Genomic DNA, 24,365 nt, shown 5'->3' on the forward strand with positions numbered 1-24,365 from the left:
ACACACACACACACACACACACACTGTCTTGAACCACTTCTGGTGTAAAATAATCAGGGGCAAATAGGTTATAGCTAGAGGACCTGGAGCGTGAGGATGAGGATCATCATGACAATGGGAAAGTTGCTGGGTAGGTCGGTCAGGTGGGCCATGAACTCGAGGTGATCTGTCTGCTTCTGCCTCCTGAGTGCTGGGATGTGTGTGTTTGGTGTGTGTGTATGCGCACACACATATGTGCATGAGCACACAAATGTGTCTAAGTACCACCACAGGTCTGGAGATTTCGGGATTTAACAAGGTGGTCTTACAGTGCATTAGGATATATAGGCTGAGCACTCGTGTCTGAAACACTTGGGAGGAGAACTGTTTCAGACTTGAGACTGTTTTAGAGTTGAAGTATTTGCTTACATAGTGAGGCATTTCAGGAATAGGACCTAGGTCTGGACAAATTCACTTGCTTCATACAGACCTTATACAAAGGCTAAAGATATCATGCATTGTTTTAATAAAATTTCTGTTGTGCCTGCATTGTGACTTTGATCTACTGTATAAAGTTGGCTGTGGAGTCTCCTGCCTTGGCATCATGTTGTTGCCCAGAAGGTTCTGATTTGGAAGCATTTGGAAACTGAATCTCCAGGATAGGGATGCTCAGCCTGTAACAGGATAGGGCTGCTCAGCCTGTAATAGCATATTTTTCTGGTTTTGTAGCCACTCTGTAGTCTCAGCTTATCAGCTATCAGGTGTCTCCTTCAGTGGTGTTATCTAACTCCTGTAAGTAATGATAGACAGAATGCATTATTCTGAAAGGTACTCCACAGGTCGTGAAGCACCTAGGCGGAGGGCTTTGCTTAGTTAACTAGTGCAGGTTTAATTTTCCTGTAGCACAGCTGTTACTGTATCCTGACAGGGAGACCAGAAGCAAAGGGCAGTAGTGGGAAGTGGTTTTAATGGAAGAAAGCTGTGTTCATTATGTGGCCGCTTTATCAGAGTGACTGTCCTGGACTGAGTGGAGCCTTCGGAGGCCGAGCAACAGCTGAGAACTCTTGGAGCACCAGTCCTGCATCCCCTGTACTGTTGCCATGGGAGGCATAAAAGCCAAGGAGAGGCCCAGCCTTTCATGCTTGCATTGCTCTCACCCTGCACTGAGACACAGCCAGACTGAAAACAGACTTAACCATTAGAAATTGTATATTGCTGTAGATAATAGTTTATAGATTCAAGGAGAAATGTTAAGTTACCTGATAGATAAGCTTCCTTGGTTTTTTAGTTATTCTAGTCTAAGTAGGTTCACCTTAAAACAATAGGAAGAGGCAAAACAGCATTTCCTTGTCTTTTAGGTCATAATAGAAATAGTTCTGGTTAAGACCTCTTGACTTGTGAGGCTGTGGCTGAGATCCAAGGGAGACAAGGAATATGATCCCATAAGTACTCCCCAGACTGGGCTTCCTGTGCTAATACTCAGAAAGAATAGGCTTTCTTGCAGTTCAGCACCAGTCCTTTTCTCTTCCAAGTTTCTGCTTCCGCAGTAGACAGAGCACAAACATGTGTATCCCTAGACCACGACCTCCTGCCCTTGTGTGCACAGTCTTACATAGTTCATCCCATGCCCTGGTGCAGACACTGACATCTCTTACTCCATGCCTCTCCGTGGATACGCTCTGACATCTTTTCCCCCATGCCCCATATTCCCTATGTACACTCAGGTATCTTTCACACTCTGACCTCTCCATCCCACACCTCTCCATGCACACAATCGCATCGTTTATTTGTTTAGTTTTTTGTTTGTTTTTGAGTTGGGTTTTTTTTTTTTTTAGTTTAGTTTATTTGTTTAGTTTTCATTTTGTTTTTCAGTTGGTTTTTTTTTTTTTTTTAGTTTATTTGTTTAGTTTTCATTTTGTTTTTGAGCTGGGGTTTTCTTATGTAGCTCAGACTGACCTGGGGCTCACTCTATAGCCTTCTGCTTTAGTGCATGGAGTGCTGGTATTGCAGGTGGGTTCCAGACGAACATGAGACTTCTTTCTCCATGTCCTCGGTGCCTTATTCGAAGATTCCAATGCAAGGTGGTTCCTCACCACCACTGCTGAGTTATGGAGACAAAAGAAGCTTATCTAAGTATGTGTAAGTTTGAGGTCTTTCATAGTTAGAACTTTGAATGCTCAGAACATTCAATTTGATGCAGTATAGATGAAGGGAAGGAAGCATATGGTTCATGCGTGCTGAGAGTATAATGGAAAAAGCTAGGGAGTTGTGCTGCCTAATCTCATGTCAACTGAACACACACACCGGAGTATCTGAAAAGAGGGGACCTCAGATGAGAAAATGCCTCTGAGGTAGACTGGCTGTAAGGCATTTTCTTAATGAATGATCAATTGCGGAGGGCCCGGCCTATTGTAGATGGTGCTGGAATGGTGGTCCTGGCTTTTATAAGAAAGCAGGCTGAGTAATCCAGTGAGCAGCACTGTTCTATGGCCTCTGCATTAGCCTCTGCTTCCAGGTTCCTGCCCTGTCCTGACTTCCTTTAATAATAAATAGCAATGTGGCAATGTAAGCCAAATAAACCCTTCCCTTCACAACTTAGTTTTTGGTCTGGTGTATCGTTGCAGCAATAGAAACCCTGACTATGATAGAGTCCATCTTAAAACAATAATGCTCTAAAGGAAATTATGCTAAAGAGATAGGAAAAAACTAGGTATGAAAAGAGTGGAATAATTTTATTTCCTTTTCAGGAATTATACCAGTTATTTTTCTCCTTATTATGACTGTGCCTCATAAGAAGCAACTTAAGGGAGGAAGGGCTCTTTTGGCTCTCCAAGGGAGGAAGGGCTCTTTTGGCTCACGGTTTAATAAGGAGGGATGTGGTTTACCATGGCAAGGAAGGCATGGCAGCAAAAATGTGAGGCAGGAGCCTGGCACGCGTGTCTGCAGTCAGGAGACAAAGAGCAGACAGGAAGCGAGGCCAGGCTACTAATACTAAGGCCAAGGCCTGCCCTCAGTGACCCACTTTCCCAAGGCTCTGTCTCCAAACAGCTCCACTAACTGGGGACCAAGTATTCACACAATGTGAGCCTATGGGCGACATTTCACATTCACACCGCAACAGAGACATAGTCTTTAATCTTATTTGAGGAAATATATATTTCCTACAGTAGAAGTGGAAGCATTGGAGGAGTAGCTCATTTTGGTATCCTTGAGGAACTGAGAACAAGGAAGGAGAGGAGGGACTTTAGTCTTTGATAGAAATGTGTGTGCTGAGTGCCACCTAGAAGTATCTGCTGAAACTAAGCTGCAAGTCAGTATGGTTGTTCAAAGGTCTCCTTAGTCATGTAGTTAGAATATTTCACTTGATAAGCAGTACCTGGCTTATCATTTTAAAAGACTTAGAAGAATTTTTGAATCACTGATTGATGAGTCTGACTTGTGTGCAGCGTGTTTTGTGTGAATAACTTGTGGGTTAAAAGGTATCTCTTAAAATACTTGCATCACAAATTCATCACAAGGGATTGGAAAACAGTGGTAACAGCTTAAGTTCTCTGTGTAAACACTGAGTTATGCTTAAGTAAGCCCTCTTGACAGGTGCCCGAGAATTTCTGCAGTTTAGGCTGCACTTACAGGATGGGAGGAAGGAGAAGAAGAGGGAAGGTATTGGTCCTTTGCTCCCAGCTGCTCCTCTTCAAGGTTCCCACCATATGTGGTGGATGTTTGTCTCAGTTCTTTTGAGATGCTCTAACAGACTCCCATAAGTATGCTCATGCACAGTGAACGTGTGCTGCGCAGCTTTGGAGGCTGGGAAGTTAAGATTAGGACAGCAGCATGTCAGTGTCCAGTGAGAGTCCACTTTGCTCAGTCTCTGTTCATAAGATAGAAGGGCCAATCAGGCTCCTTAAGAGCTCTGGGTTCCTTTTCTAAGGACATAAATCTGATCATGTGTCAGTGTTCTGCCATTACCACAACACCTTCTAGAGGTGGAGGCTATAATATCAGCACACACCTGCAAAAGTCACAAACATCCAGAATTTGACAACAGCAATTGCTTGTCATCCTGTGATATCCACCTTAGTTATCCTTGTTAGTTGGGCTTCCTTGTCTCATATAAATAAGGGATGTGATACTAACATGGCAGTGTTTTGTGGTACCTCCTATTTCTAAGTGGCCCTATGAATACAAGCATATAACTTATATCAAATAACCTCACCTTTAGCATATAACCTCACCTTTAGCAGAGTTCAGGAGACAGAAAAGCAAGCTTTCTGGTACAGATGAGAAGCCCAAGATTGACAGTTGCCTTGGTTTCCCAGGGTAGCACTCCTGGTGATACATGCAGAGGTTGCAGTCTCTTGTCCCTTTATGTGACATGTCAGTGTTGATTGATGTTACTTCATTCCATTCCTTTAACTTTCATATCATAAGCCTGATTTTGTTGGCTACCTTTTGGCCACTCCTTCAAACCCATTTTTTTTTTTTTTTAATGTGAATTGGTGTGAATGTGTTAGATCTCCTGAACTGGAGTTACAGACAGTTGTGAGCTGCCATGTGGGTGCTGGGAACTGAACTCAGGTCCTCTGGAAGGTCCCCTGGAAGCCAGTGTTCTTAACCACTGGGCCATGTTTCCAGCCCCTCAAACCCACGTCTGTTGCATCTCTCCAGACCCATCAATTCTTGGTATTCTTCCTTAGTCTCTTGTATTTCACACTGTGCACATTTCTTGAAGATGATGTCTTGCTCATAACTAACATTTGTATCTTTATGCTGCTGAGTCCCCCATCCTTGTTTCGGGAAATATTTAAAAAGGACAGCAAGTTCCTGTGGTACAACCCAGCTACTCTCAGCCCCTTCAGTCTCCACGGCCAGTTCTTATCTTGTGGAGACTCTCTGACTCAAAGTTCCAAAATCTCTCCACCCAGCTCACTAAATTCCTACTGGCAGGTTGCTACCACGCCAGCCCCATGCCTCAAACACCCCATGGCCTTTGTGGTGCACATCAGGAAAACCCACGCTTTGCCGCAGTACCTCTTGAACTCAGATGAGCTGTTGTGTGAAGGAAAACACAACACAAACTTGTTCAGAAACAACGGTAACTCCATCTCTGGGTGCAGAACTAGAATCCTAATCTTGTAAACTACATTATATCTAAATCCTCTAGTGGTGAATCTTGATGGATTTGCCCTTGAAATGGGGAGACACTTGTAGCTATATCTCCTCTGCACACTATCCTCATCTAAAAGACCCTCTCTCCTTCCTGCTTCCTCTTGTCCCCCCTTTCCAACCCTGAAGTCCCTCCTACTCACCCAGTGATTGGCTCCTTTATTCATTAGGGGATGGTTTACAAGAACTCGCCTGAGTACACTCCTTGTCCGAAGCCCCTCCCAGGAGAGCGGAATTAGCAGCAAAATACCAACAGCACATCCACAACACATCCTAACCTCTAGTCCAGATTTCTTGTATGAAAACCCAATACATGAAGTCACTAATACAGAGTTAACATTTCTTTATTTTATGGAGTTCTAGGCTTCTTATTGTCAACATTGTAGATTTTAAAATTCCCCTTGTTTTGAGGGAGGGAGGGGTGAATAGATTTCAGTAAGTAGTACCTTCTAATCAGTAGGTTTTTCTCATATCAGAAATCTGGCTTCCTCACTCCTTTTAGATCATCTTACTTCCCACGCCCTTAAGCTATGCACTCACCTCCACCCTGTTTTCACAGTTTCAAGCCCCTCCCGGCGTAAGCTTGTTTTCTCTAGCAGCCCAAGAGCTCTTTGGACATTTGAAAATTTGCCTTGCCCACAATTTCCTGTCTTCCCTTATTCCTTATTTCCTAGGCTTCATTTCAAACTCCTTTGTGTGGCTTCTGTTGCTTACCTATGTGGTCCCAATTACTGTCCCTTTAGGCCAGTTCTGAGATGAACTCACTCCACTTGCCCCAGCAAGTGCTTATTGTAGGGTTCTTTCTTCAGCTTGTTCTGTTTTGGCAGACCTCCCTGAGGTCATCTGATTCCTCCGGATGAAAGGATTTCCCTGTATGCTTTCCTAACCCTCTTTCATTATTTGTAGCCAAAGCCTACTGCTTTCTTCAAAACTGCCTCTTAGATGTGGATGTGTAGCTCTGGTCTTTTCATTTCCACATCATAGGGCATATGATTTTCCAGAACTAAATTTAAATGTTTTCCTTCTAGATTATCTACTTCTCAGACTCTCACATCAATTTAACCAAGCAAAGCACCAGAGTTGTCCAGTTTCTCAGCCCATATCTAAACCATCAACAAAGTAATTTGGTCTTTCCTCAGCGAATAGTTCTTTCTCCCTTCTCAAATGCAGAGCTGGGATCTGACCACCTCTCACTGTCCTCAGCCTAAACCGTGCCTTCATCACCTTCTGCTTAGACAGCTGTTACAGCCTACTAAGTGGCCACCTTCTGCAAGCTTTCTTAAAACCATCCTAATCAGCAGAGTGAGAAGCAGATAGATCTGCTCATAGTAAAGGCTGATGCATTCCATCATCTGCTGTGTCCCACACTCTGACCTTGTTTCCTGTCTGTCTCTATAACTGCTAAGACTCCAGGATCACCACCCTAATTTCTTTAGCTCCCTGTAGAACATTATTTTGAAGCCGTCTCTGACCGCCCATCACAGAAGAGTTTACTGTTCCTACCTTATTTGGTGGATTATTTTCCATTCAACCAGAGTATACACTGCACCAGGCTAGGGGCTTGGTCTCTCCATTGTGTCTTCATCTTACCTTGAGCAGTTGTGGCCCCTCCTAGGCTCTTGGGACATAGTTGGGAAAGTCCACTGTAGAAATTAAGTTTTAACCTTAGTGATGGGGTAGCATACCTTCCAGAATGAGGGCCCAACCGCAACACCGAGCTCTTTGTGTGCTTGCACTTAGACTACCCCTTACTTCTGACTTCTTCTCCTGGACTAGGTGTTGCTTTAGTGCTTACTTTTCCTTCTGTTTGTTTGAAGGAATTAAATGGGACAGTGACTGTGAAGTGCCTTCATATCTCAGTACAGTACAGATAGAAAAAAAAAAGGTCTAAAGCTAAAACCATGTGGCTGAAGATGCTAAGTTCTGCTTGCTGTGACTGGAACATGACTCCCTCATTCAAATATATCTTCATCCACTTTCTAATTTCAGTGATCTCCTTTATTGCCTAAGCTTGGCTGTCCTGAAACATGCTCTGTAGGTCATGCTGGCCTTAAATTTAGAGATCCCCTGCCTCTGCGTCCCTAGTTCTGGGATTAAAGGTGTGTACCACCACAAGTGGGCCTAAGCTTTTCTTTAAAGTTGGAGCTTAGCTGGGTGGAATCTTGCCCACTCTCATGTTTTACTTAACACCGTAATTTTCTTTATTAGTTTATCTCCTTGAGCACAGAGCTTGGCTCCGTTCCATTTCCCGGTGCTTCCTTTCTCCTCAAGCTGTACATTTTCTATTGTTTTCTTGTTCATCTTGTTCCTTTGCATAAGAATGAATACTAATAACTACATGACAGAGTCAATGCTAGGCTGTTTTGAGATTTTTTTTCTGACAAATTAATAAATCAAAACTCTTTAATTTAGCCTCAGGCAGACTTTTTGGATAAAGGCAGAAAGCAGCTACATTCTTCACCAAAGTATCACAAGAATAGTCTCCAGGCTACATGCTAATATTCTTCTCCTCTGAGATCTCTTGAACCAGACCTCACAGTTGAAATCACCCTCAGCACCACTGTCTTCCATGTTCTTACTCGGATGGCCCATTAAGTGCCATTTAAAGCATTCAACTAATTTTCTAATCCAAAGTACCAAAGTCTACATTTCTCCAAACAAAAGCAAGGCCAGACCTAGCACAGCAATTCTTCAGTCTCTGGTACCAACTTCTTCCTTAGTTAGGGTTTTATTGCTGTGAAGAGACACCACCTCCATGGTAACTCTTATAAAGGCAAACATTTAATTGGGGCTGGCTTACAGTTTCAGAGGCTTAGTCCATTATCATGGCGGGAAGTGTGGCAGCATCCAGGCAGACATGGTGCTGGAGGCGTAGCTGAGAGTTCTAAACCTGGGTCTGCATACAGCAGGAAAGGTGGCAGACTTCTTCTCTGCATACAGCAAGAAAGGTGACACACTTCTTCTCTGCATACAGCAAGAAAGGTGACACACTTCTTCTCTGCATACAGCAAGAAAGGTGACACACTTCTTCTCTGCATACAGCAGGAAAGGTGACACACTTCTTCCAGCAACAGCTTACCTACTCTAACAACTCCTAACAGTGCTACTCCAGGGGACCTGACGGGACATTTTTTTATTCAAACAGCCACAACTGTTTTTCTTTCTCAATAATTGAAGTGTCACAAGCAAGGCCAGGATGACATCTGTATTTTTGCTACAAAGAATTTCTGATGTTCCCAAGTGAAGTATCACTACCAAGATAAGAAACTTCTGAACCTAAGTATGTTTAGGAATTGCAGACAGATGAGTTCAGCTGCTCATTCTCGGGACATCCACACCTTTCTTTGAGGCTTACATTTGTAAAAACAGCAGCAGCAGCAAAATGCTTCCTTTTAATACATGTCAGCTTTTTTCCCCCTAAAAGGCCTGTTCTGTTCTCTCAACAAGGGAGAGAGGAAAATAAAACGACAACTACTGTTTCCAGTTCCAAATTGAATTTCTGGGCAGAGCTTCCTTTGTTCACATTCCCTGGGTACTCAGTAACTGCTAAACTATCAACTTATTTTGTAAACTATTAGGAAAAAAGGAGAGTAAGAAAGTATAAGAGATTAGTTAAAAACACACACACACACACACACACACACACACACACACACGGAAATATGAATAGAGCTGGCCTTGAATTTGTCTAGAATCCCAGTGTTCCAGATGCTGAGGCAAGACTAGCACAAGTTTGAGATTAGCCTATTAAGAAAATAGTACCCCTCTGCCCCCCCCACACCCCTTTGTCCTTGATCCTGATCCATTGTTAGTACTTCGATCTACTGTTCATTCTATGATCTTTTGGCCCTTGCCATTTCTCAGCTGATGATAATGCTTTGTTCCCACACATAAAGCCCTAAGATCCTGGCTGCTCTGTCTGTATGTAGTGGCTTCTGTCATCCATTAGCTTTTACCACTACATATTACAAAACTAAGAGACTCACCAGAATCACACCTGTCCTTTTGTACTCTACAGTAGCAATCCTGATTACCTTTTTGCCTCAACCAATTTTTTTTGCCTTCTTTCTGTCTGTGCCATGAGGGACTCAAAATTACTAGGCTTTTACTTGAACTTCCAAATCAGGAGAGGAGGCACTGTTGAGTCCTTGGACAATCATTCTTTGCTTGGGTTCTGGGACTGTCCAACCAGTAGAACCAGAGTTGCTCTAAAGTATGGTAGGGTGGGGGTGTGAACTGGTCTTCAGTTATGACAGAGGGGAAGGGTTGTGAAACTAGCTCTTTCCCGCTCTGCCTGTCCACTCTGGCTCTAGGAGAAATAAGATCTGTTACTCTCTGGTTTCCAGCATCAACAGAATTCCACCTTACCTAATCTCATGAGGTGCTAGAACTGAGTCTATCAGAGATGACTTCAGCTGATGATACTTGGTTTCTAACTAAGAGGACACAAGTCTTATTAGTATTAACCCACGTCTTTGTACTGTTTCACTGTCCTTAAGTGAGATATCATGGCAACTGATAAGGCATGGTTCAATCAGTGGGTGAGAGAGGCATGGTGGATGGCAAAGACAGTTCCAGGTCAGAGTGTCTCTTCATGTAAGAACTCACACATGACCACAAGTGGTTTGGATATTTGCCTGGAGTCTTTCATGCTTTCACAGTGTTGTTGGTGTGAAAGGGAGACTTGAATGAGTTGGTTCTTTCTGTCACTGCCACACTTTGACCTTGTGCAAGATATTTAACTACTGTGAGCTATCTATTCCTCACATCTGTGAAACTGAGATAAAGTTGTTTTTTTAAACTTAAGGCTTTGGGCCACTTGGAGTTAAAAGTACAGATGTTCACTAGCAATAGCTACAGCCCTCATCCCACCCTACCTTAGGGATGGACTTTGTTAGCTGAGCACTTAAAAACGTTGTCTAAAATGCTACCCTCAATATTGATTTGATTAGATGCTCCCCTGACATCTGCTAAGCTTGCTTCCAAGTGCTTACTTAGCACAGTGAGCCATAAGCTCTTCTGACTAGTAAAGAATGCCTGTCTCCCCAGCTAGATCCCAAACAGCAGTCGGAACAGTGACTTTGTTAATCCATAAATCTCCCAATGCCTAGGACAGGTTCATGTGTAAAAGATACGCAGTAAATCACTACATTACTGAGTGGATGTATACATGAATACATAAACCACATATGTTTCTTTAAATATTGTCAAAAAGGATTTCTCCAAAACAAGCAAGGAAACAAATTCTGATAGGTGAGATTAGCATTTTCATGTGTTCTCTCTGGAAAATGAGACTCCTCAAGCCATATACTGAGTGCACCAGTTGTTCCTGTTGTTCCCAGGATTAGAGTGGGCATGGTGCCATGAGCAACGTACTAGGGTGATTTTTTCAGCATCGTGAGCGCTTACATGTACTGAGCAGCAGATGCTTAAAGGTGGTAAGCTACCTTACTTGGCTGCCATCTTTTGGGTGTATTCTAACAGGACTGATCAATAAAACCAGATCAATAGCATACCTACATATTTGACCTTACTCTTTCTCAATTTTTATCTAAGCACCTTGAAGGAGGAAAGGTGTTCATGTCTGATTGGAACTGCTCAGTGGTGGTGTTACAACACCCTGGCAAACTGTAAAGTCCACTTGGTGTGTCATCATGAACCACAAGGAAGTATTTTTTCTCCAGGGTTTAGTTAGAAGTCAGACTCTTGCTAACTAATGATGCTAGAAAACATATCAAACTATAAATAATTTGGTCCAGTAGATTGTACAATACAACAGAAGTTGGCATGAGATAAGGGGGACAAAAGGTCTGTGCTGGCCATCATTAAATATATATGGATATTTCTTAAGCATGGAAGCAGTATAGGAAAATATAAATTATAGCATATCTCCCATATGTGCATGTAATAAGGGTATCTACAGTGAAAGCACAGAGATTCTCTATTGAAACACCTTTTTAAAAAAAGATTTATTTATTATATATAAGTACACTGTAGCTGTCTTCAGACACCCCAGAAGAGGGCATTAGATCTCATTACAGATGGTTGTGAACCACCATGTGGTTGCTGGGATTTGAACTCAGAACCTTTGGAAGAACAGTCAGTGCTCTTAACCACTGAGCCATCTTTCCAGTCCCTGAAACACCTTTTAATAAAAATTTTTACCAAGTCCTTTTACTACATCTAGGTGGAGGCAGTGTTGGCTTATATTGGTGTACCTGTGTATGATGAGTTTGTTTGGTGGTATGTCATAAATATGGGCCAACATCCATAAATGCTTCAGTGCTTCGCAGAATGCCTAGCGTTCTGTCGGGTCTCAGTGCCTATTTGTTGAAGGAGTGTTCTGAGGACATTTGAGGCATTCTCTGTAGATTTTTAGGATTAGCCAGGTCCCATAGCTTTTTTTATCGAGCTGACCACAAATTAGAAATTAGCATACTGAATCTTCTTACTAAGCAGAATAAAAGCAAACTGTTCCGCTAATGTATGCTAAGGGTGCTTAACTTTTAAAAGAAGACTGGAAAGCATTGGGTGTTTTCTATTTACCTAACTGGTCGTTTGAAAGTCAATCAATTTATCTGAGACTCTCGGTTCAGTTACAGGAATGACTAATTTTATACTAGATTCTCACATGATTCAAGAAGTGTGTGAATGACTCAGACCATTAATATCTTTCACTCCTGTGATCTCCCCTCCCAGTGCGATGATGCCTGTAAGGCAGTAATGATAATTGCAGGAGGAGGAGATCTTGACTTTGCCCAGTGGCAATAAAATGACACACTTTTGAGTAATTACATATGCATACAGTATTTTACAGAAGAAATGAGCTGTATTATCATCTCATAACTATATTAATATTTGTATTTGTATGTTGTGAAAGTAGTGTGCAGTTTCAGTAGAGGTTATGATTGAGTTCCACCTTTTGCTTCTACTGGTACCCTCCCCTAGTCCCTCCCCCAAGAGCAAGCAAGCTGGCTTTTGTTCCATGGAAGGACTTGCCAGCAGAGTAAGTGAGTGAGCTCATTGTCCGCCTGTCCCTTGCTGACAGAGGGGACACTGCAGTCACAAGCATCCAGGCTTGAGTGTTAGTTAAAGTGTAGCTAAGTGACCAGAGAGATGGCTCAGAAGGTACAGGTACTGCTACCAAGCCCGATGACTGAGTCCAGTCTCCCAGACCCTCACAGTGGAAGGGAGAAACAATACCCAGAGTCGCCCTTTGGCCACTTTACATGGTCAGTGTAGCGTGTACATGCCCACATGCATACAAATCAATAATAAAATAAAATGCAGCTAAATACTCACAATTGAGTTTTGAGCCTAAACTGAGCCCAAACTCTGCTCATTGAAGAGTGTTTGGTGATTTGTGTGTTTTCTGCATTACTGCCTCATCTTTTTGAAATGAATCATTGAATAAGGTCTGTGTATTTGGCATGAGCTTCTGTGCTTTGCGCTACTCTTGCCAGAGTCCCAGATGACTCACACTGAGTCGGATAGGCACTTCTCAGTCTGTGTTTAGCTCAACCTCTCTGAAACATTTGACACATCTAAAGAATTTCTTCCCAAAATTTTGGGGCACTTGCTTTGGTTGTCTTGTTAACTCTTACGGGTTTTTAACTCTTCTAGCTGCCTATTAAATGTAATATTCTCCAAAGTACTATCCTAGTCGTCTTTGTGCTTCCACTTATTCAGTCTCCTTGGTGATCTCATTCATTTCCATGGTTTCCATTAAAATCTATTCGTGGAGGCCTCCATGTGGGTGTCTCCAGTCTTAACAGTGTAGACCTGTGAATCCAGCCTCCTTGCAGATCCGCCTCTATAATGATAATCACAATAATAATCATGACAACAATAGCAGCTTCTTATTATAGAACACTGTGTCAGGTGGCTAAGGGCTTATTGCTTTGTTCCATTTATTTTGAGCAACTATGAAAAATTAATACTGTTATTTTCTACCACTATGAGTGGAAATTGGTGTTGGATGTATAAAGTGCCTTTTCTAAGATCATTGCAGAGTTTTATATTCCAAGATCAAATTTTTAATCTTAACACCTTAGATTAGCCTGTCTAGGTGGATTCTATATTGTCTTCTTCTACTCACATACCTTCTATTGCCCTCTGCTGTACATGAAAGGACACTTCAGAGCTGGAAATGGAATTCGATGGTCCATCTCTTACCTAGCCTGAGACAGATCCTGGATTTATTCCCAAGCACTAGACATTCAAATTCTGCAGGTACAGAAGCACTTTGTTTACTTATTGTTGCTTGTTTTTTTTATTTTGTTTTTTCAGACAGGATCTTAGTCAACATACCTTGGCTTTAAACTGTGTGGCCAAGGGATGCCTGTGGACTCCTTGATCTTCCTGCTTTCACTTTCTCATACTGAGATTTCAGGGCCAACATAAGCATGCAACCATGCCCAGTTTCAAAATTCACACACACACACACACACACACGGGGGGGGGGGGGGGGGGGGGGGGGGGGGGGAAGAAATCAGAATAGTATATACAGCAGAGAACAACCACACCAAAAAAAAAAAAAAAAAAAGAAAAAGAGGGAGGGGGGGGGGGGGGGGTGAGGGAGGGAGGGAGGGAGGTTGGTTATTTTACAAAACAGAAAATGTTCCTTGTAAATTTAATTTCTAATTTAAAGTCCATAGCCTGTATTCTTCTGTGCAGCAGCCATCTAGAGCAAAATAGCAGCTCTCTTACATCAATTTGCACTGTCTTGGCTATTCCCTAAGATTCTGTACGGATCTTTGCTAATCCAGTTCTGAGCACTCCAGCGTGTGGTAAAGACCACTGTTCACAGCTGGGCAGTAGTGGCACATGCCTTTAATCCTAGCACTCAGAAGGCAAAGGTGGGCATATCTGTGAGTTCAAAGCCAGCCTAGTTTACAAACAAGTTCCTGTGTTCCCAGCTCATATCTTCATGGTTCTTGATTTTTTTTTTTCAAGTGAGATCCATTGCTTGCTCTTGGTATTTTCATTTATGTTTCCCTGTTGCTTCTTTCTCTATCTTCAGACATGCTAAAGCATCTGCTCTCTTGTTGACAGGAAAGAAATGCAACTTTTGATCATCCAAAGTTTAAACATAAGTAGAGTTTGTTGTTTCAACATCACTGAAGTATATACTTCTGGCCCCTAATAAAGAAATGACAAAAATCTAAGCTTACCAGAGGATTGTCTGAGACCATAGCCTGAAGTAGAACCAGGTCTGTTCCAAGGTCCATGCCATGTTACCTATCTCACTTGAAGCTGCTGTCATCCTCTGTTCAAATGACATGACTGCTTCTGCTTCCCATGACTTGGTTCCTGCTGCTTGGCTCCTCCTTACCACTACAGTCTCAGAATTCTCTTAGTTCTGGCTAGCCTGGAAAAGGAAGAAGGGAAGGAAAAGATCAGGAGTGAGGAATGCCACAGAAAGAAGGAACAGTTTTTCTCAAGTTAGTATTTCTCAAGTTTAGCAAAAGGGAAACAAAGCTCAAGGTAGAAATCACTGAAGGCAACACTGAGCGTCCCTGCCAGGCATTCACACACCACAGAGCAGCTCCTGCCTGCCTAACCTGCTGGCCAAGAGCCGTCTTTCATGCAAGGGTCATCATGATGCTAGCTAGCTCACAGGTGCTCAACCAGTGCCAGGGAAGATGGATTACAAAAATGCCAAATGGGAGATGAGTAAAGGAAGTTATCTTTGCCAAGCCAGCCATAACTACTTATCAAGACGTGCTTGAGACAAGGGGGAAGATGTCTGGTGCAGGCATGTAACCTATGCTACTTGGGAAGCTGAAGTAAGAAGATTCCAGGTTTAAGGTCTGCCTGGGCTTCAGAGCGAGTTCAAGGCCAGCCTGGGCCATTTAATGAGGCCCTGCTTTATAATAAAAAGGATAAAGAGGGCTTAGAATGTAGCTTAGTGGTGATATTGGTCTAGCATGTGTGAGACCCTGGGTGGTTCCCCTAGTACTCCAAATGAAAAAAGAAAAAGGAAGCATAAATAGGCTCTACTGCCTTTTGTTATATATCTTTGTTGTAATTCATATATTCATATATGTATATGAGTACATATATATATATGAGTATTCATATATGTGAATATATATATGAATTATATAATGTTTTAGAATGGGTGGATGGAAATAGATGATGAAAGAATGAAGATAGATGATAGAGAGAGATGGATGGATGATAATGCATGTGCTTGTGCTTTGAATATTTGACAAGTTTAATAAATACCAATAAAATGAATATCATCAGTTTTGAAATTTTTGCTTAGCCCTGAAAGGGTAGAACAGTTTATTCTACAAGTATTTACTTGTTTGTTTGTTTTCTTTCGTTCATTCATTCGTTGTTTTTGAATCAGTCTCCCTTTAGCCCAAGCTGGCCTTCAACTTACTGAGTATCCTAAACCTATCCTCAAACTTGCGGTTGTCGTCCTGCCTTAGTCTTCCAAGTGCTGCAGCTACACATGGTGCCATTGAGTTGAAGAAGCAGGAATGAGGTTACTTCTGTGCAGTGCTGTGGATTGGACCTTGTACCATCTAGGCAAACAAATGCTCTACTTAGTGCATAGCTCCAGCCCAAGCTTCAGGGTTTTACAAAAGTTCCTCTGTAAAGAAGTTATTTCTGCCACCAACTATTCAATTTTGTCTGATTTTAAATTAAAGTTCAACTTTAACTTGAATATTTATCATTAGAGGAACTTGTTGATATGCCATGTGGAGAATCCATTTGAGAGGCTAGAGACATGACTTAGCAGTTAAGAGTGCTTGCTGCCTTTTCAGAGGACCTGAGTTCAGTTTCCAGCACCCATACCTGGCAGCTTACAACTGCATGTAGTTCCACCTGCAGTGGGGGATCCAGGACCCTTTTCTGGCCTCTGTGAGGGTGTTACCCTCATATGTACAAACACACATGACATTAAAAATACATAAATAAATAGATGAGTAAAATTTTTTCAATATTAAACAAGAATTATAAACATGACTTTATACCCACAAAAAATGAATAAAGAGATAACTTAAGCTCACTGCCGTGCCATCATTTAGTAGACCTTAGTCCAATATGACTAATAACAGAAGAGGAGATTAATACATAGGCACATCTGCTGGAAGGACCATGAGTTGGTGAGGGAGAAGACAACGTTTACATCAAGGGACCGTGTAGTGACACAGAAAAGGGGAAGACGTGTGTCATGAGGAAGGACTACCTCGTATAATAGGAGGGCATTTCATAGCTCCAGAGAAGATGACCAAATATAGTGAGAAGTCCACATCCTGGCGTGGAAGAAGATGGACTATAAGCCCAGTAAAGAAACCAACGCTTCTGTCTCTGTGATCTTAAATTTCTAGACTTCAGATCTGTAAAAGTGAATTCCTGTTGCTTAAACCACCTAAAAAGCCTTGTTGCTTCATAATAGCAGTTTTGTCAAATTGACACATATGTGGTGGCCTTACACGTTATTTCTGGGCATGTTCTCATTGGTAAGTGACTGGAACTGATAACCTCTCATCTCAGATTTCTTTTAAGTATTTTGAACTTTGCCCTAAAAAAAACCTTTATTTTCCATGTACTAGAGTAACATACATGATCAGTTATTACCCCCCCCCACACACACACACACATAAGGAAGGGGTAGAGTTCGCCCTTATTTCCCTTAGAAATATGGACAAAACAAGAAACCATCAAAAATAGTCCGCAGTAATTGCATTGGCTGACACATAGTGAGTTATTTTCTAGGCTGTCATTCAGAGTGCTTGGGTGTAGTAGGTTCTCTTAGCACTGGAAATGTGTGCCAGATGCAAAGTGGACTTTCATAGACAATATTTGATGTGCTAAAGTTTTATGATAAAACTTTCCAACTTCCTGGAAGATTTGGCTAATAGGAAACATTTAAGCACCAATTTTGGTTTATTATGGTGTTTCCCGTCATGTTTCACATTGCAGTCTTGTTGACTTCAAATGATGATGCCCGTTTCCATCCTTAGTCTCCATGCACACCCCTGTTCCTGGCTGGTGGTCTGTTTAGTGCTATTGTTGTTGAATCGTGGAAATTACAGGAATTACATTTGCTGAGTGCATCAAGGACTGTGTTGATAAAGAACATTTGAATTGTCCTTATCATCTGCTTTTATCTGAGCTTTTGCTAATCATCTCAGCTTATGTCCTCATTTCAGATTGATCACACACTTCAAGGCCATTCTGCAGTGCTGCCATTAACATTCTAAGTGAACAGTGAATGTGGGCCCACTTTCTTCTGTAAACCTAGAAAGCCTGTAGTCCTTCTCTTCGAAGAGGAGTTTAGCCTTAGATTATCCTGAACTCTTGCTGCCATAGCCTGGAGCATGTCTCATCGGGTTTTGTCACTACAGTCGAGGAGGCTAGCTAGTCACTGGGTTTCACAGCTCTTATTCTCATTCATACACATTATTACCTAAATACCTTCTCTTTTCTAATTGAGCTTTATTAGTTCTTTAGCCTTTTGGGTGTCATTTGGAAATTTTGATTCAGTATTAAACTTGTCCTGGAAGCCCATCTTTGCTTTTCATGGTAGCAGTTGATGATGATGTGATATATGCTTGGAGGAAACCCTAGGAAATCAGTCAGCAGTGAGTCAAGAAAGAACAATCTTGACATTAACTGGAAGTAAATTGAGGTTGTTTATGACTTCCCTGGCTCCCAGAAGTACTGTCTTCCCACTGTCTCCACACTGTGAATTACTTCCAGGTTTCCTTCAGACCCCTTTTGTGTGGCTTCCCCCCAAACCCCCCACCTCCGACCCTGCACACATTCCTGAAGAGGCAGTCCATATCTCCTTGGCTGTCTTTCACTCTGATGCAAGATCTCCATCTTCATCCCTCACCTAGTTACCAACTCAGAGTCACTTCTTTCATCTCCAGACACTCTCTTCCATACATTCCTCAAATTCAGCTTACCAGAACCCAGGTTCCTTTGGCCAGACTCAAGGGCCATGAGCCTCTCACCACTGTTTAACTTGGCTCTCCTTTCTCTGCACTCCCTTATGGTCTGCCTCTTTTGCTGGTTACTTTCTGGTTACTCTCCAGCAGTGGTTAAGTGACATCAGTATAAGACACTCACTTCCTTCACTCTGTTGAAGCTTGAATTGGGCAGTTTTAGAGTCCTGCTTATTGTCATTCTGCCCAGCTTTCCGAAATCATAGCGATTAAGCAAAGAAAAATTTCTTCCCCCTGACAAAAGGTGATCATAGCACACAGCCTTTTGCTTGGATGTGATTGGTAGGTTCTGAAAAATTAGAAGGACATCTCATTTATTTAAAATAAAATCAAGAAGTTTCTCTAATTAGAGGGTAGAAGATGAGCCCTTTAACTTTTTTTTATATTGTCTCTTAACTTTTTAAACTGGTTAAAAAGAGCAAGTTTGGCTACTCTGTAAGCTGTCTTCTAGTGTAGAAGTTATGTATTCCACTAATATTGATGACATGTTAATGGTTTTGGCTATTAGAATATTAAGTGTTTGATCCTATTAAGATTAATTTGAAATATTTAATGTAATACCTTCTATCTATCTGTTAGGTACTAGTAATATCGTTAATGATAAGTCAGACATTGTTTAAAAAGTTTCTGTCTTATTCAGAGAAAAATTCAATGTTGCAAATATGTGTAGTTACTGTCAACACAATGGTGCGCAAGCAGGAGAAGCAGGGATGTGGTAAGGAAGCAGCTAGAACCTGCCGGTGAAGAATAGGAAGTAAGGCCTGGAGAGGTGGCTGCTCTTAGATCGCTCACAGCTGTCTGTGGTTCTAGTGCTGGGGCAGGTAGGGGTTGGAGAGACTGTCCCACATCTGTAGCCCCCGTGGACACCTGTACTCATATGCACATACCCACACAGAGACACATATATATGTACATAATTTAAAATCATAAAGATCCAAGAAAGGAGATAAGAGTGTCACAAAACTGGGTATCAAGCAAGACCTTTTTCTTTTTCTAAAATCAGATTATATGAACATTACTGATAGGCCAATAGCCATATCTCACTGGTGTTTAAGATTTTCCAGCAGAGGCTGGGGTATAACTAGTGGTAGAACATATGTTTAGCATGAAACAGGTCCAACCCCCATGACTTAAATGAAACCAGTGCTAATGGTGGTAGCCCCAGTGCTGTGTACAAGACCTGCTATGTCTAATTTTTCACTTTCCCATCTGTAATATGTAAGGTTATGTCATCTCTGGTGGGTTCTGAGAAGATGAAATGTTGGCTATTCACACTAACTTTCCCACTGTAAGCCCTTCCTCTGCAGCCCTCTACCATCAGGCTTCACCCCTGGGCTACTCTGGTGGTCAGGCCTGACCTCTCAAGGTGTGAGTGGCCAGGCTCCGCCCCCGAGGAGCTCCACTGGACAACTCCTCCCAGACTTCCCAAATGGATGTAACAGCTCCTCCTCTCCTGAGTAGGAGAATGGCCAGGCCCCATCCTACAGAAAAACAAGCAAACAAACAAACAAAAAGCTACCAACCCCCGAGCTTACCCTAAGATCAGACCACAAAATCCTTAATCCTGGGCCACTCTGGAAAGCTCTGCCACTCCCAGCTTCCAAAGAGAATACACACACACACACACACACACACATGCATTCATTCATTCCTGTCATCTGCTCGGTTCTCTGCTGCCATCCTTCTGGGTTTTCCCTTCCCAGTAACAGCTTGCTTATTTCTGAGGTTTGTTGTGTGCCGCGACTTTGTGGTATCCCTTGACTCCCCACTGCTAGGACACTTTCTCATCCATGCTCTAACACTTACTTGTGAATAGCTAGCTTGTTCTGGCAGCAGCTCCATTAGTTTGTCTTCAGAGAGTTTGCAGGTTTACTCTTCATGAGCCAGGCAGTTGCTTTGCCAGCCATCCTCCCTGCCTTTGTCCTACAATTATTCCTAGAAGTCTGCGTAATAAAGGCTAAATTGCTTATTGTTTTCTCGTCACTAGAAATCTTGCTGTTTGGATGGAACTGTTTGGCTTTAAAAAGCTTTTGCAGTCGGAAATTGGTGAGGAATGCGTGGGAGTGCAGGTAGTGAAAATATTTAAGACATCAAGTAAAATTTATAATTACTCAGCTTTGCCTAGCCAATTCTTGGAAGAGTAGACCCAACCTCAGAGGTCTCCAACTGCCCTATTGATGGGGGGCAAACTGTTTAAACCAAGGTGCTGTCAGCCATTCCATCAAAACAGAGTGGAAACCACAAAGGCATGGGCTACGCTCAAAAAACAAGTGCATGGAAGGAAGCGCCAGACTTCTAATAGAGTGCTGTTTTTAGTGCTGCTGCTGCCGCCACTGCTGCTGCTGCCGAACGTGTGTTCTAAAGGAGATGAGGGTCTAGGGAAGTTAATTAGGACAGACTCGAGCAAGATAGATGGAAAGAGATGTGGAGGGGCAAACACAGTCGAGTGATAACTGCAGCAGTGATGACATACATAGTGTTCACAATCCAGTACCTTTAATGTTTCCGTGTGGCCGAACTTTATAATACTTAGGGAGAAGAACATACATTGAGTGTTTGGCCTTGAACAGAACAAGCAGGATGCTCAACTCCTTGTTAGACCAGGGAACTGTAGAAAGTCAAAACCTTAGTTTCTCTTGTTAATGTAGGAATCACTGTCACCCACAGATGAAGGGCTACAAGAGAATGCTGAAACTGAAGGTGGAATAAACACTATTGCATGGAGAGATGGGCTGAGCAGATCCAGGTGAAGAAAGAGGGGTGAAGGCCAGGTCTGGGCCAGTCACCTCTTCTGCAGGGTTCAGCAAGTTCATGGACATAGTGACAGGCTGTGTAGAGCAGGAGGGCAGGGTGGGCAAGTCCATGGCTTTTTCTGAGTAGTCTCGTGGAAGGATCTGTTCTCTCTCATACTGTCTTTTCAATTAAATGAGATTAAGACAGTTGTATAGCCCTTGTTGATACTCATTATCTCTAACGGACATGAACTTATGGTCTTTCTTAGGTAAAAGAAGAACGTCCAGAAAAAGTACCAGATTTAAAATTACTGGTAGAGAAGAAATTTTTGGCTTTACAGGATAAGAACTCTGATGCCGACTTTAAAGAGAATGAAAAGTTCGTGCAGTTCAAGCAACAGCTGAGGGAGCTGAAGAAGCAATGTAAGTCAGCCGCTTCGCTTTGGCTTCTTGAGATGAGGGGCCTGTGGGCAGTGTCTGCTTCTCTGCTTGCTCCATCCTCTGCCTGAATGGCTTGTCTTGTTGCAGTTTCGTGTATGTCTAATACTGATTCCAATTGCCTGTCTATTTCTGAAAGCCAACAGTTTCCACAAAGTGTCTCACTGCTGGGGAGGGGAATTGGGAAAACGAAATAAAACTAAAAACCATTTTATTAAGATAACAATGATAATTCTTTCAAAACATAAACTGCTGTGCCAAGCTCTGAAGTACATTTGTTCCCATTTGCTGCTGTGGGGTAGCGTTGGCGAGGCTTCCTCGGGGATTCCTCCCAAATGCTTAAAAGCCCCTCTGATACTGTAAGTTGCATGTGATTTTAAAATTGGCTTAAATGATTTGTTAACAGTTAGGGTTTTGACTTGAAAATGGGAGTGAGGAAAATAATTCATTTTACATACACACACCCCTACCTTACAGAGTGTACCAGAAATAATATATCTTCTCAGTGAGGAAAATAATCCACTGTGTACACACACAGACACAGACAGACAGACAGACAGACAGACAGACAGACAGACACACACACACACACACACACACACACACACAATGTACCAGAAGTAGTAAACCTTCTCCACAGTGCCCTATCCATTCTTCTCCCTCCATGTGGTCCTCAGAGCAATGTTAGTGAGTTAGATCTTTTTTTTTTTTTTTTTTTTTTTTTTGTCTCAGCAGCTGTTTAGTTGTGTAGGGATTTTTTTTTGTTTTGTTTGTTTTAGGATTGAGACGCGAATTGAAGAGGAAAGTGAATGACTTTTTTCCCTTTCAAACGTTAGCCTTCTTTCACACTTATGTGTACACTGACAGAGCAGGGATGTTATGTGTGACGTACATTCATTTTGTGTCTTTCTATGTACTCAGTGTAGAGATTCATGTTTTGAAGTTGGCTTTCTTTTGGGTTTTTTTTTGTGGGTTTTTTTTTTTTTGTTTTTTGGGTTTTTTTTTTGTTTATTTTTTTAGGTTTTTCGAGACAGGGTTTCTCTGTGTAGCCCTTGCTGTCCTGGGACTCATTGTGTAGACCAGGCTGGCCTCGTATCCACCTGCCTCTGCCTCCCAAGTGCTGGGATCAAAGGCGTGCGCCACCACGCCCGGCTGAAGTTGGCCTTCTTTTAAGTAAAGTATTTTCTTTAAATTGGTGCTGAGATCTCAAAAATGACTGAGGAAGCTGCTTCACTTTTGTCTAGTTTACAAATAACTTAAGTTTCACAATTTAGAATGTTTTGCAATCACGATGAGACTATTGCTGTTCTGTAGATCTAAACAGTAAGCAGTTTCCCTCGATTTGGTTCTTCATTGAACATTGTCACTATCACAATCTTTCTCAAGTAATTTTGTGCGGTTCCCCCAGTAGAGCAGAATCCCCAGAAGAGAGAAAGTGGGCCTTTCAGGTTTTATGTGTGCCGTAGCAGACGTGTTTGTAACTTTAGTGTCCTTGAATCCAGCTCTTACAGATTATGACAGACCTAATGCCTCATCTCTTATTTTGAAGATATTTTGTAATAAAACCGAGGAATAAATATATAAAACGTGTATTTCTTCCTCCTTTGTTACTTATTCACAAAGTTATTGTTCCATAAAAGAAATTATAGGGAATTTTAGAATAAATGGTCTTAGGGAAATTTCTAATCAGGAGCATATAATGCAACCAAATTAATGTTTGAATTGTGATTATTACTTTTTTAATATGGGGAGAGAGAAAGAGAGAGGAGAGAGAAGAGAGATGTGCTTCCCCAAGTCCAGCCATATACATCGTTTGGATAGTTAAATCTAATGACAAGTAAATTTATATTGAAAAGAACACTTCCTTATGTAAGAGTTCCCCATGCGTTGCAACACTAGGAATAACAGAAGTTTCCCTTTAATTTCCCCTGAAATGTTATTTTAAAAGGTCCTGATCTTAAATAGCAGAGCAAACAAAAAGTGCTATATAAGATGCTTTTGTGGTGCTCACAAATGGAATTCTTAGCTTGGTGTTTTGAGCACTGCCAGTTACATGTGTAGCATGTCTGATAGGTTTCATTCACCCTGCTGTGACGGTCCTGACGGAACAGGACAGGCTTGCACAGTGGTTATCTTTCCAGAGCCAAGGCACACTGTGACTTATTAAAGGGGCTAAGGGATCCGCTTTGAAATATGTTCTGGAGTTAAGGAGTTGTTGTAATTTGTAGTAATAATGTTTTTTTTTTAATTTGGAAAATATAAGTGAGAGGGAGACACACACACAAACACACACAGTCAAAGTCCCTCATCTGTAGTGGCCTGTTATGATGAAGTAAAAGCTATAGTGAGAAACCTGCAGGCATGATGACATGTACCTATAATCCCAGCACACAGGAGGTAGAGGCAGGAGGTAGAGGCAAGAGGATCGCTGCCCCGTGAGGCCAGCTTGGACTACATAGTAAGTTCCAGGCTATCCAGGGCTATATGACAAGACTCTGTCTTAAAGATAAAAAAATGACTGAAGTATGTATATAAAGGGTTGTTCTTTTATGTAAACAACCATAATATTTTCTCCACATTCCTAATGTGAACTACAGTTGCAGGGAATTTAAGTTATCAAATCATAATTCAGTTAAAGAAATGTCAGGTAGTTCTTGAATGGGGTAAGGTCAAGGTGGGGGTGAAGGTGGTTGAGTCTGGTGGACAGCACTAGGTGTTCTCCACTGCACTCACAGTTGATCCTGCTAAGCAGCTGGTTCTCATGCCTTGTGATCCTATGTCCCTTTAACATACTGAAAATAGACTTCTCAGGGTCCTAGGTCACATGGTGTGTGTGCCTTGTAGTATTTATCCTATTGGAAACCAGAACTGAGGATTAAAATAATAATAATCTATTTTAAAAACTATGCCCATTATGTGTTAAGTATAGGCAACATTTGATATGAAATGTAACTGTTCCCCAAACATAAGGAAAATGTATGGCGATTAGGTGGCATTGTTTCTTATTTTTGCAATTCTCGACTTCTGGCCCATAAAGCAGATGAATCCTTTCTGGCTTTTGCATTGCTCTATAGCAATGCCTCGT

At 41.9% G+C, this 24,365-nt stretch overlaps 1 protein-coding gene across 4 annotated transcripts in view; it reads left to right on the forward strand.

The window, feature by feature from the left end:
• Nsmce2 (NSE2 (MMS21) homolog, SMC5-SMC6 complex SUMO ligase) overlaps positions 1 to 24,365 on the forward strand; it is a 223,870-nt gene that overhangs the window by 60,681 nt on the left and 138,824 nt on the right. For all 4 annotated transcript variants that reach the window (XM_021182762.1, XM_021182763.1, XM_029469824.1 and 1 more), the window contains exon 4: positions 21,112 to 21,265. In XM_021182762.1, the coding sequence (XP_021038421.1) occupies positions 21,112 to 21,265 (154 nt within the window). The remainder of the gene's footprint in view (positions 1 to 21,111; positions 21,266 to 24,365) is intronic.

The sequence above is a fragment of the Mus caroli genome, chromosome 15, assembly GCF_900094665.2.
Source record: "Mus caroli chromosome 15, CAROLI_EIJ_v1.1, whole genome shotgun sequence".
Classification (NCBI taxonomy): domain Eukaryota; kingdom Metazoa; phylum Chordata; class Mammalia; order Rodentia; family Muridae; genus Mus; species Mus caroli.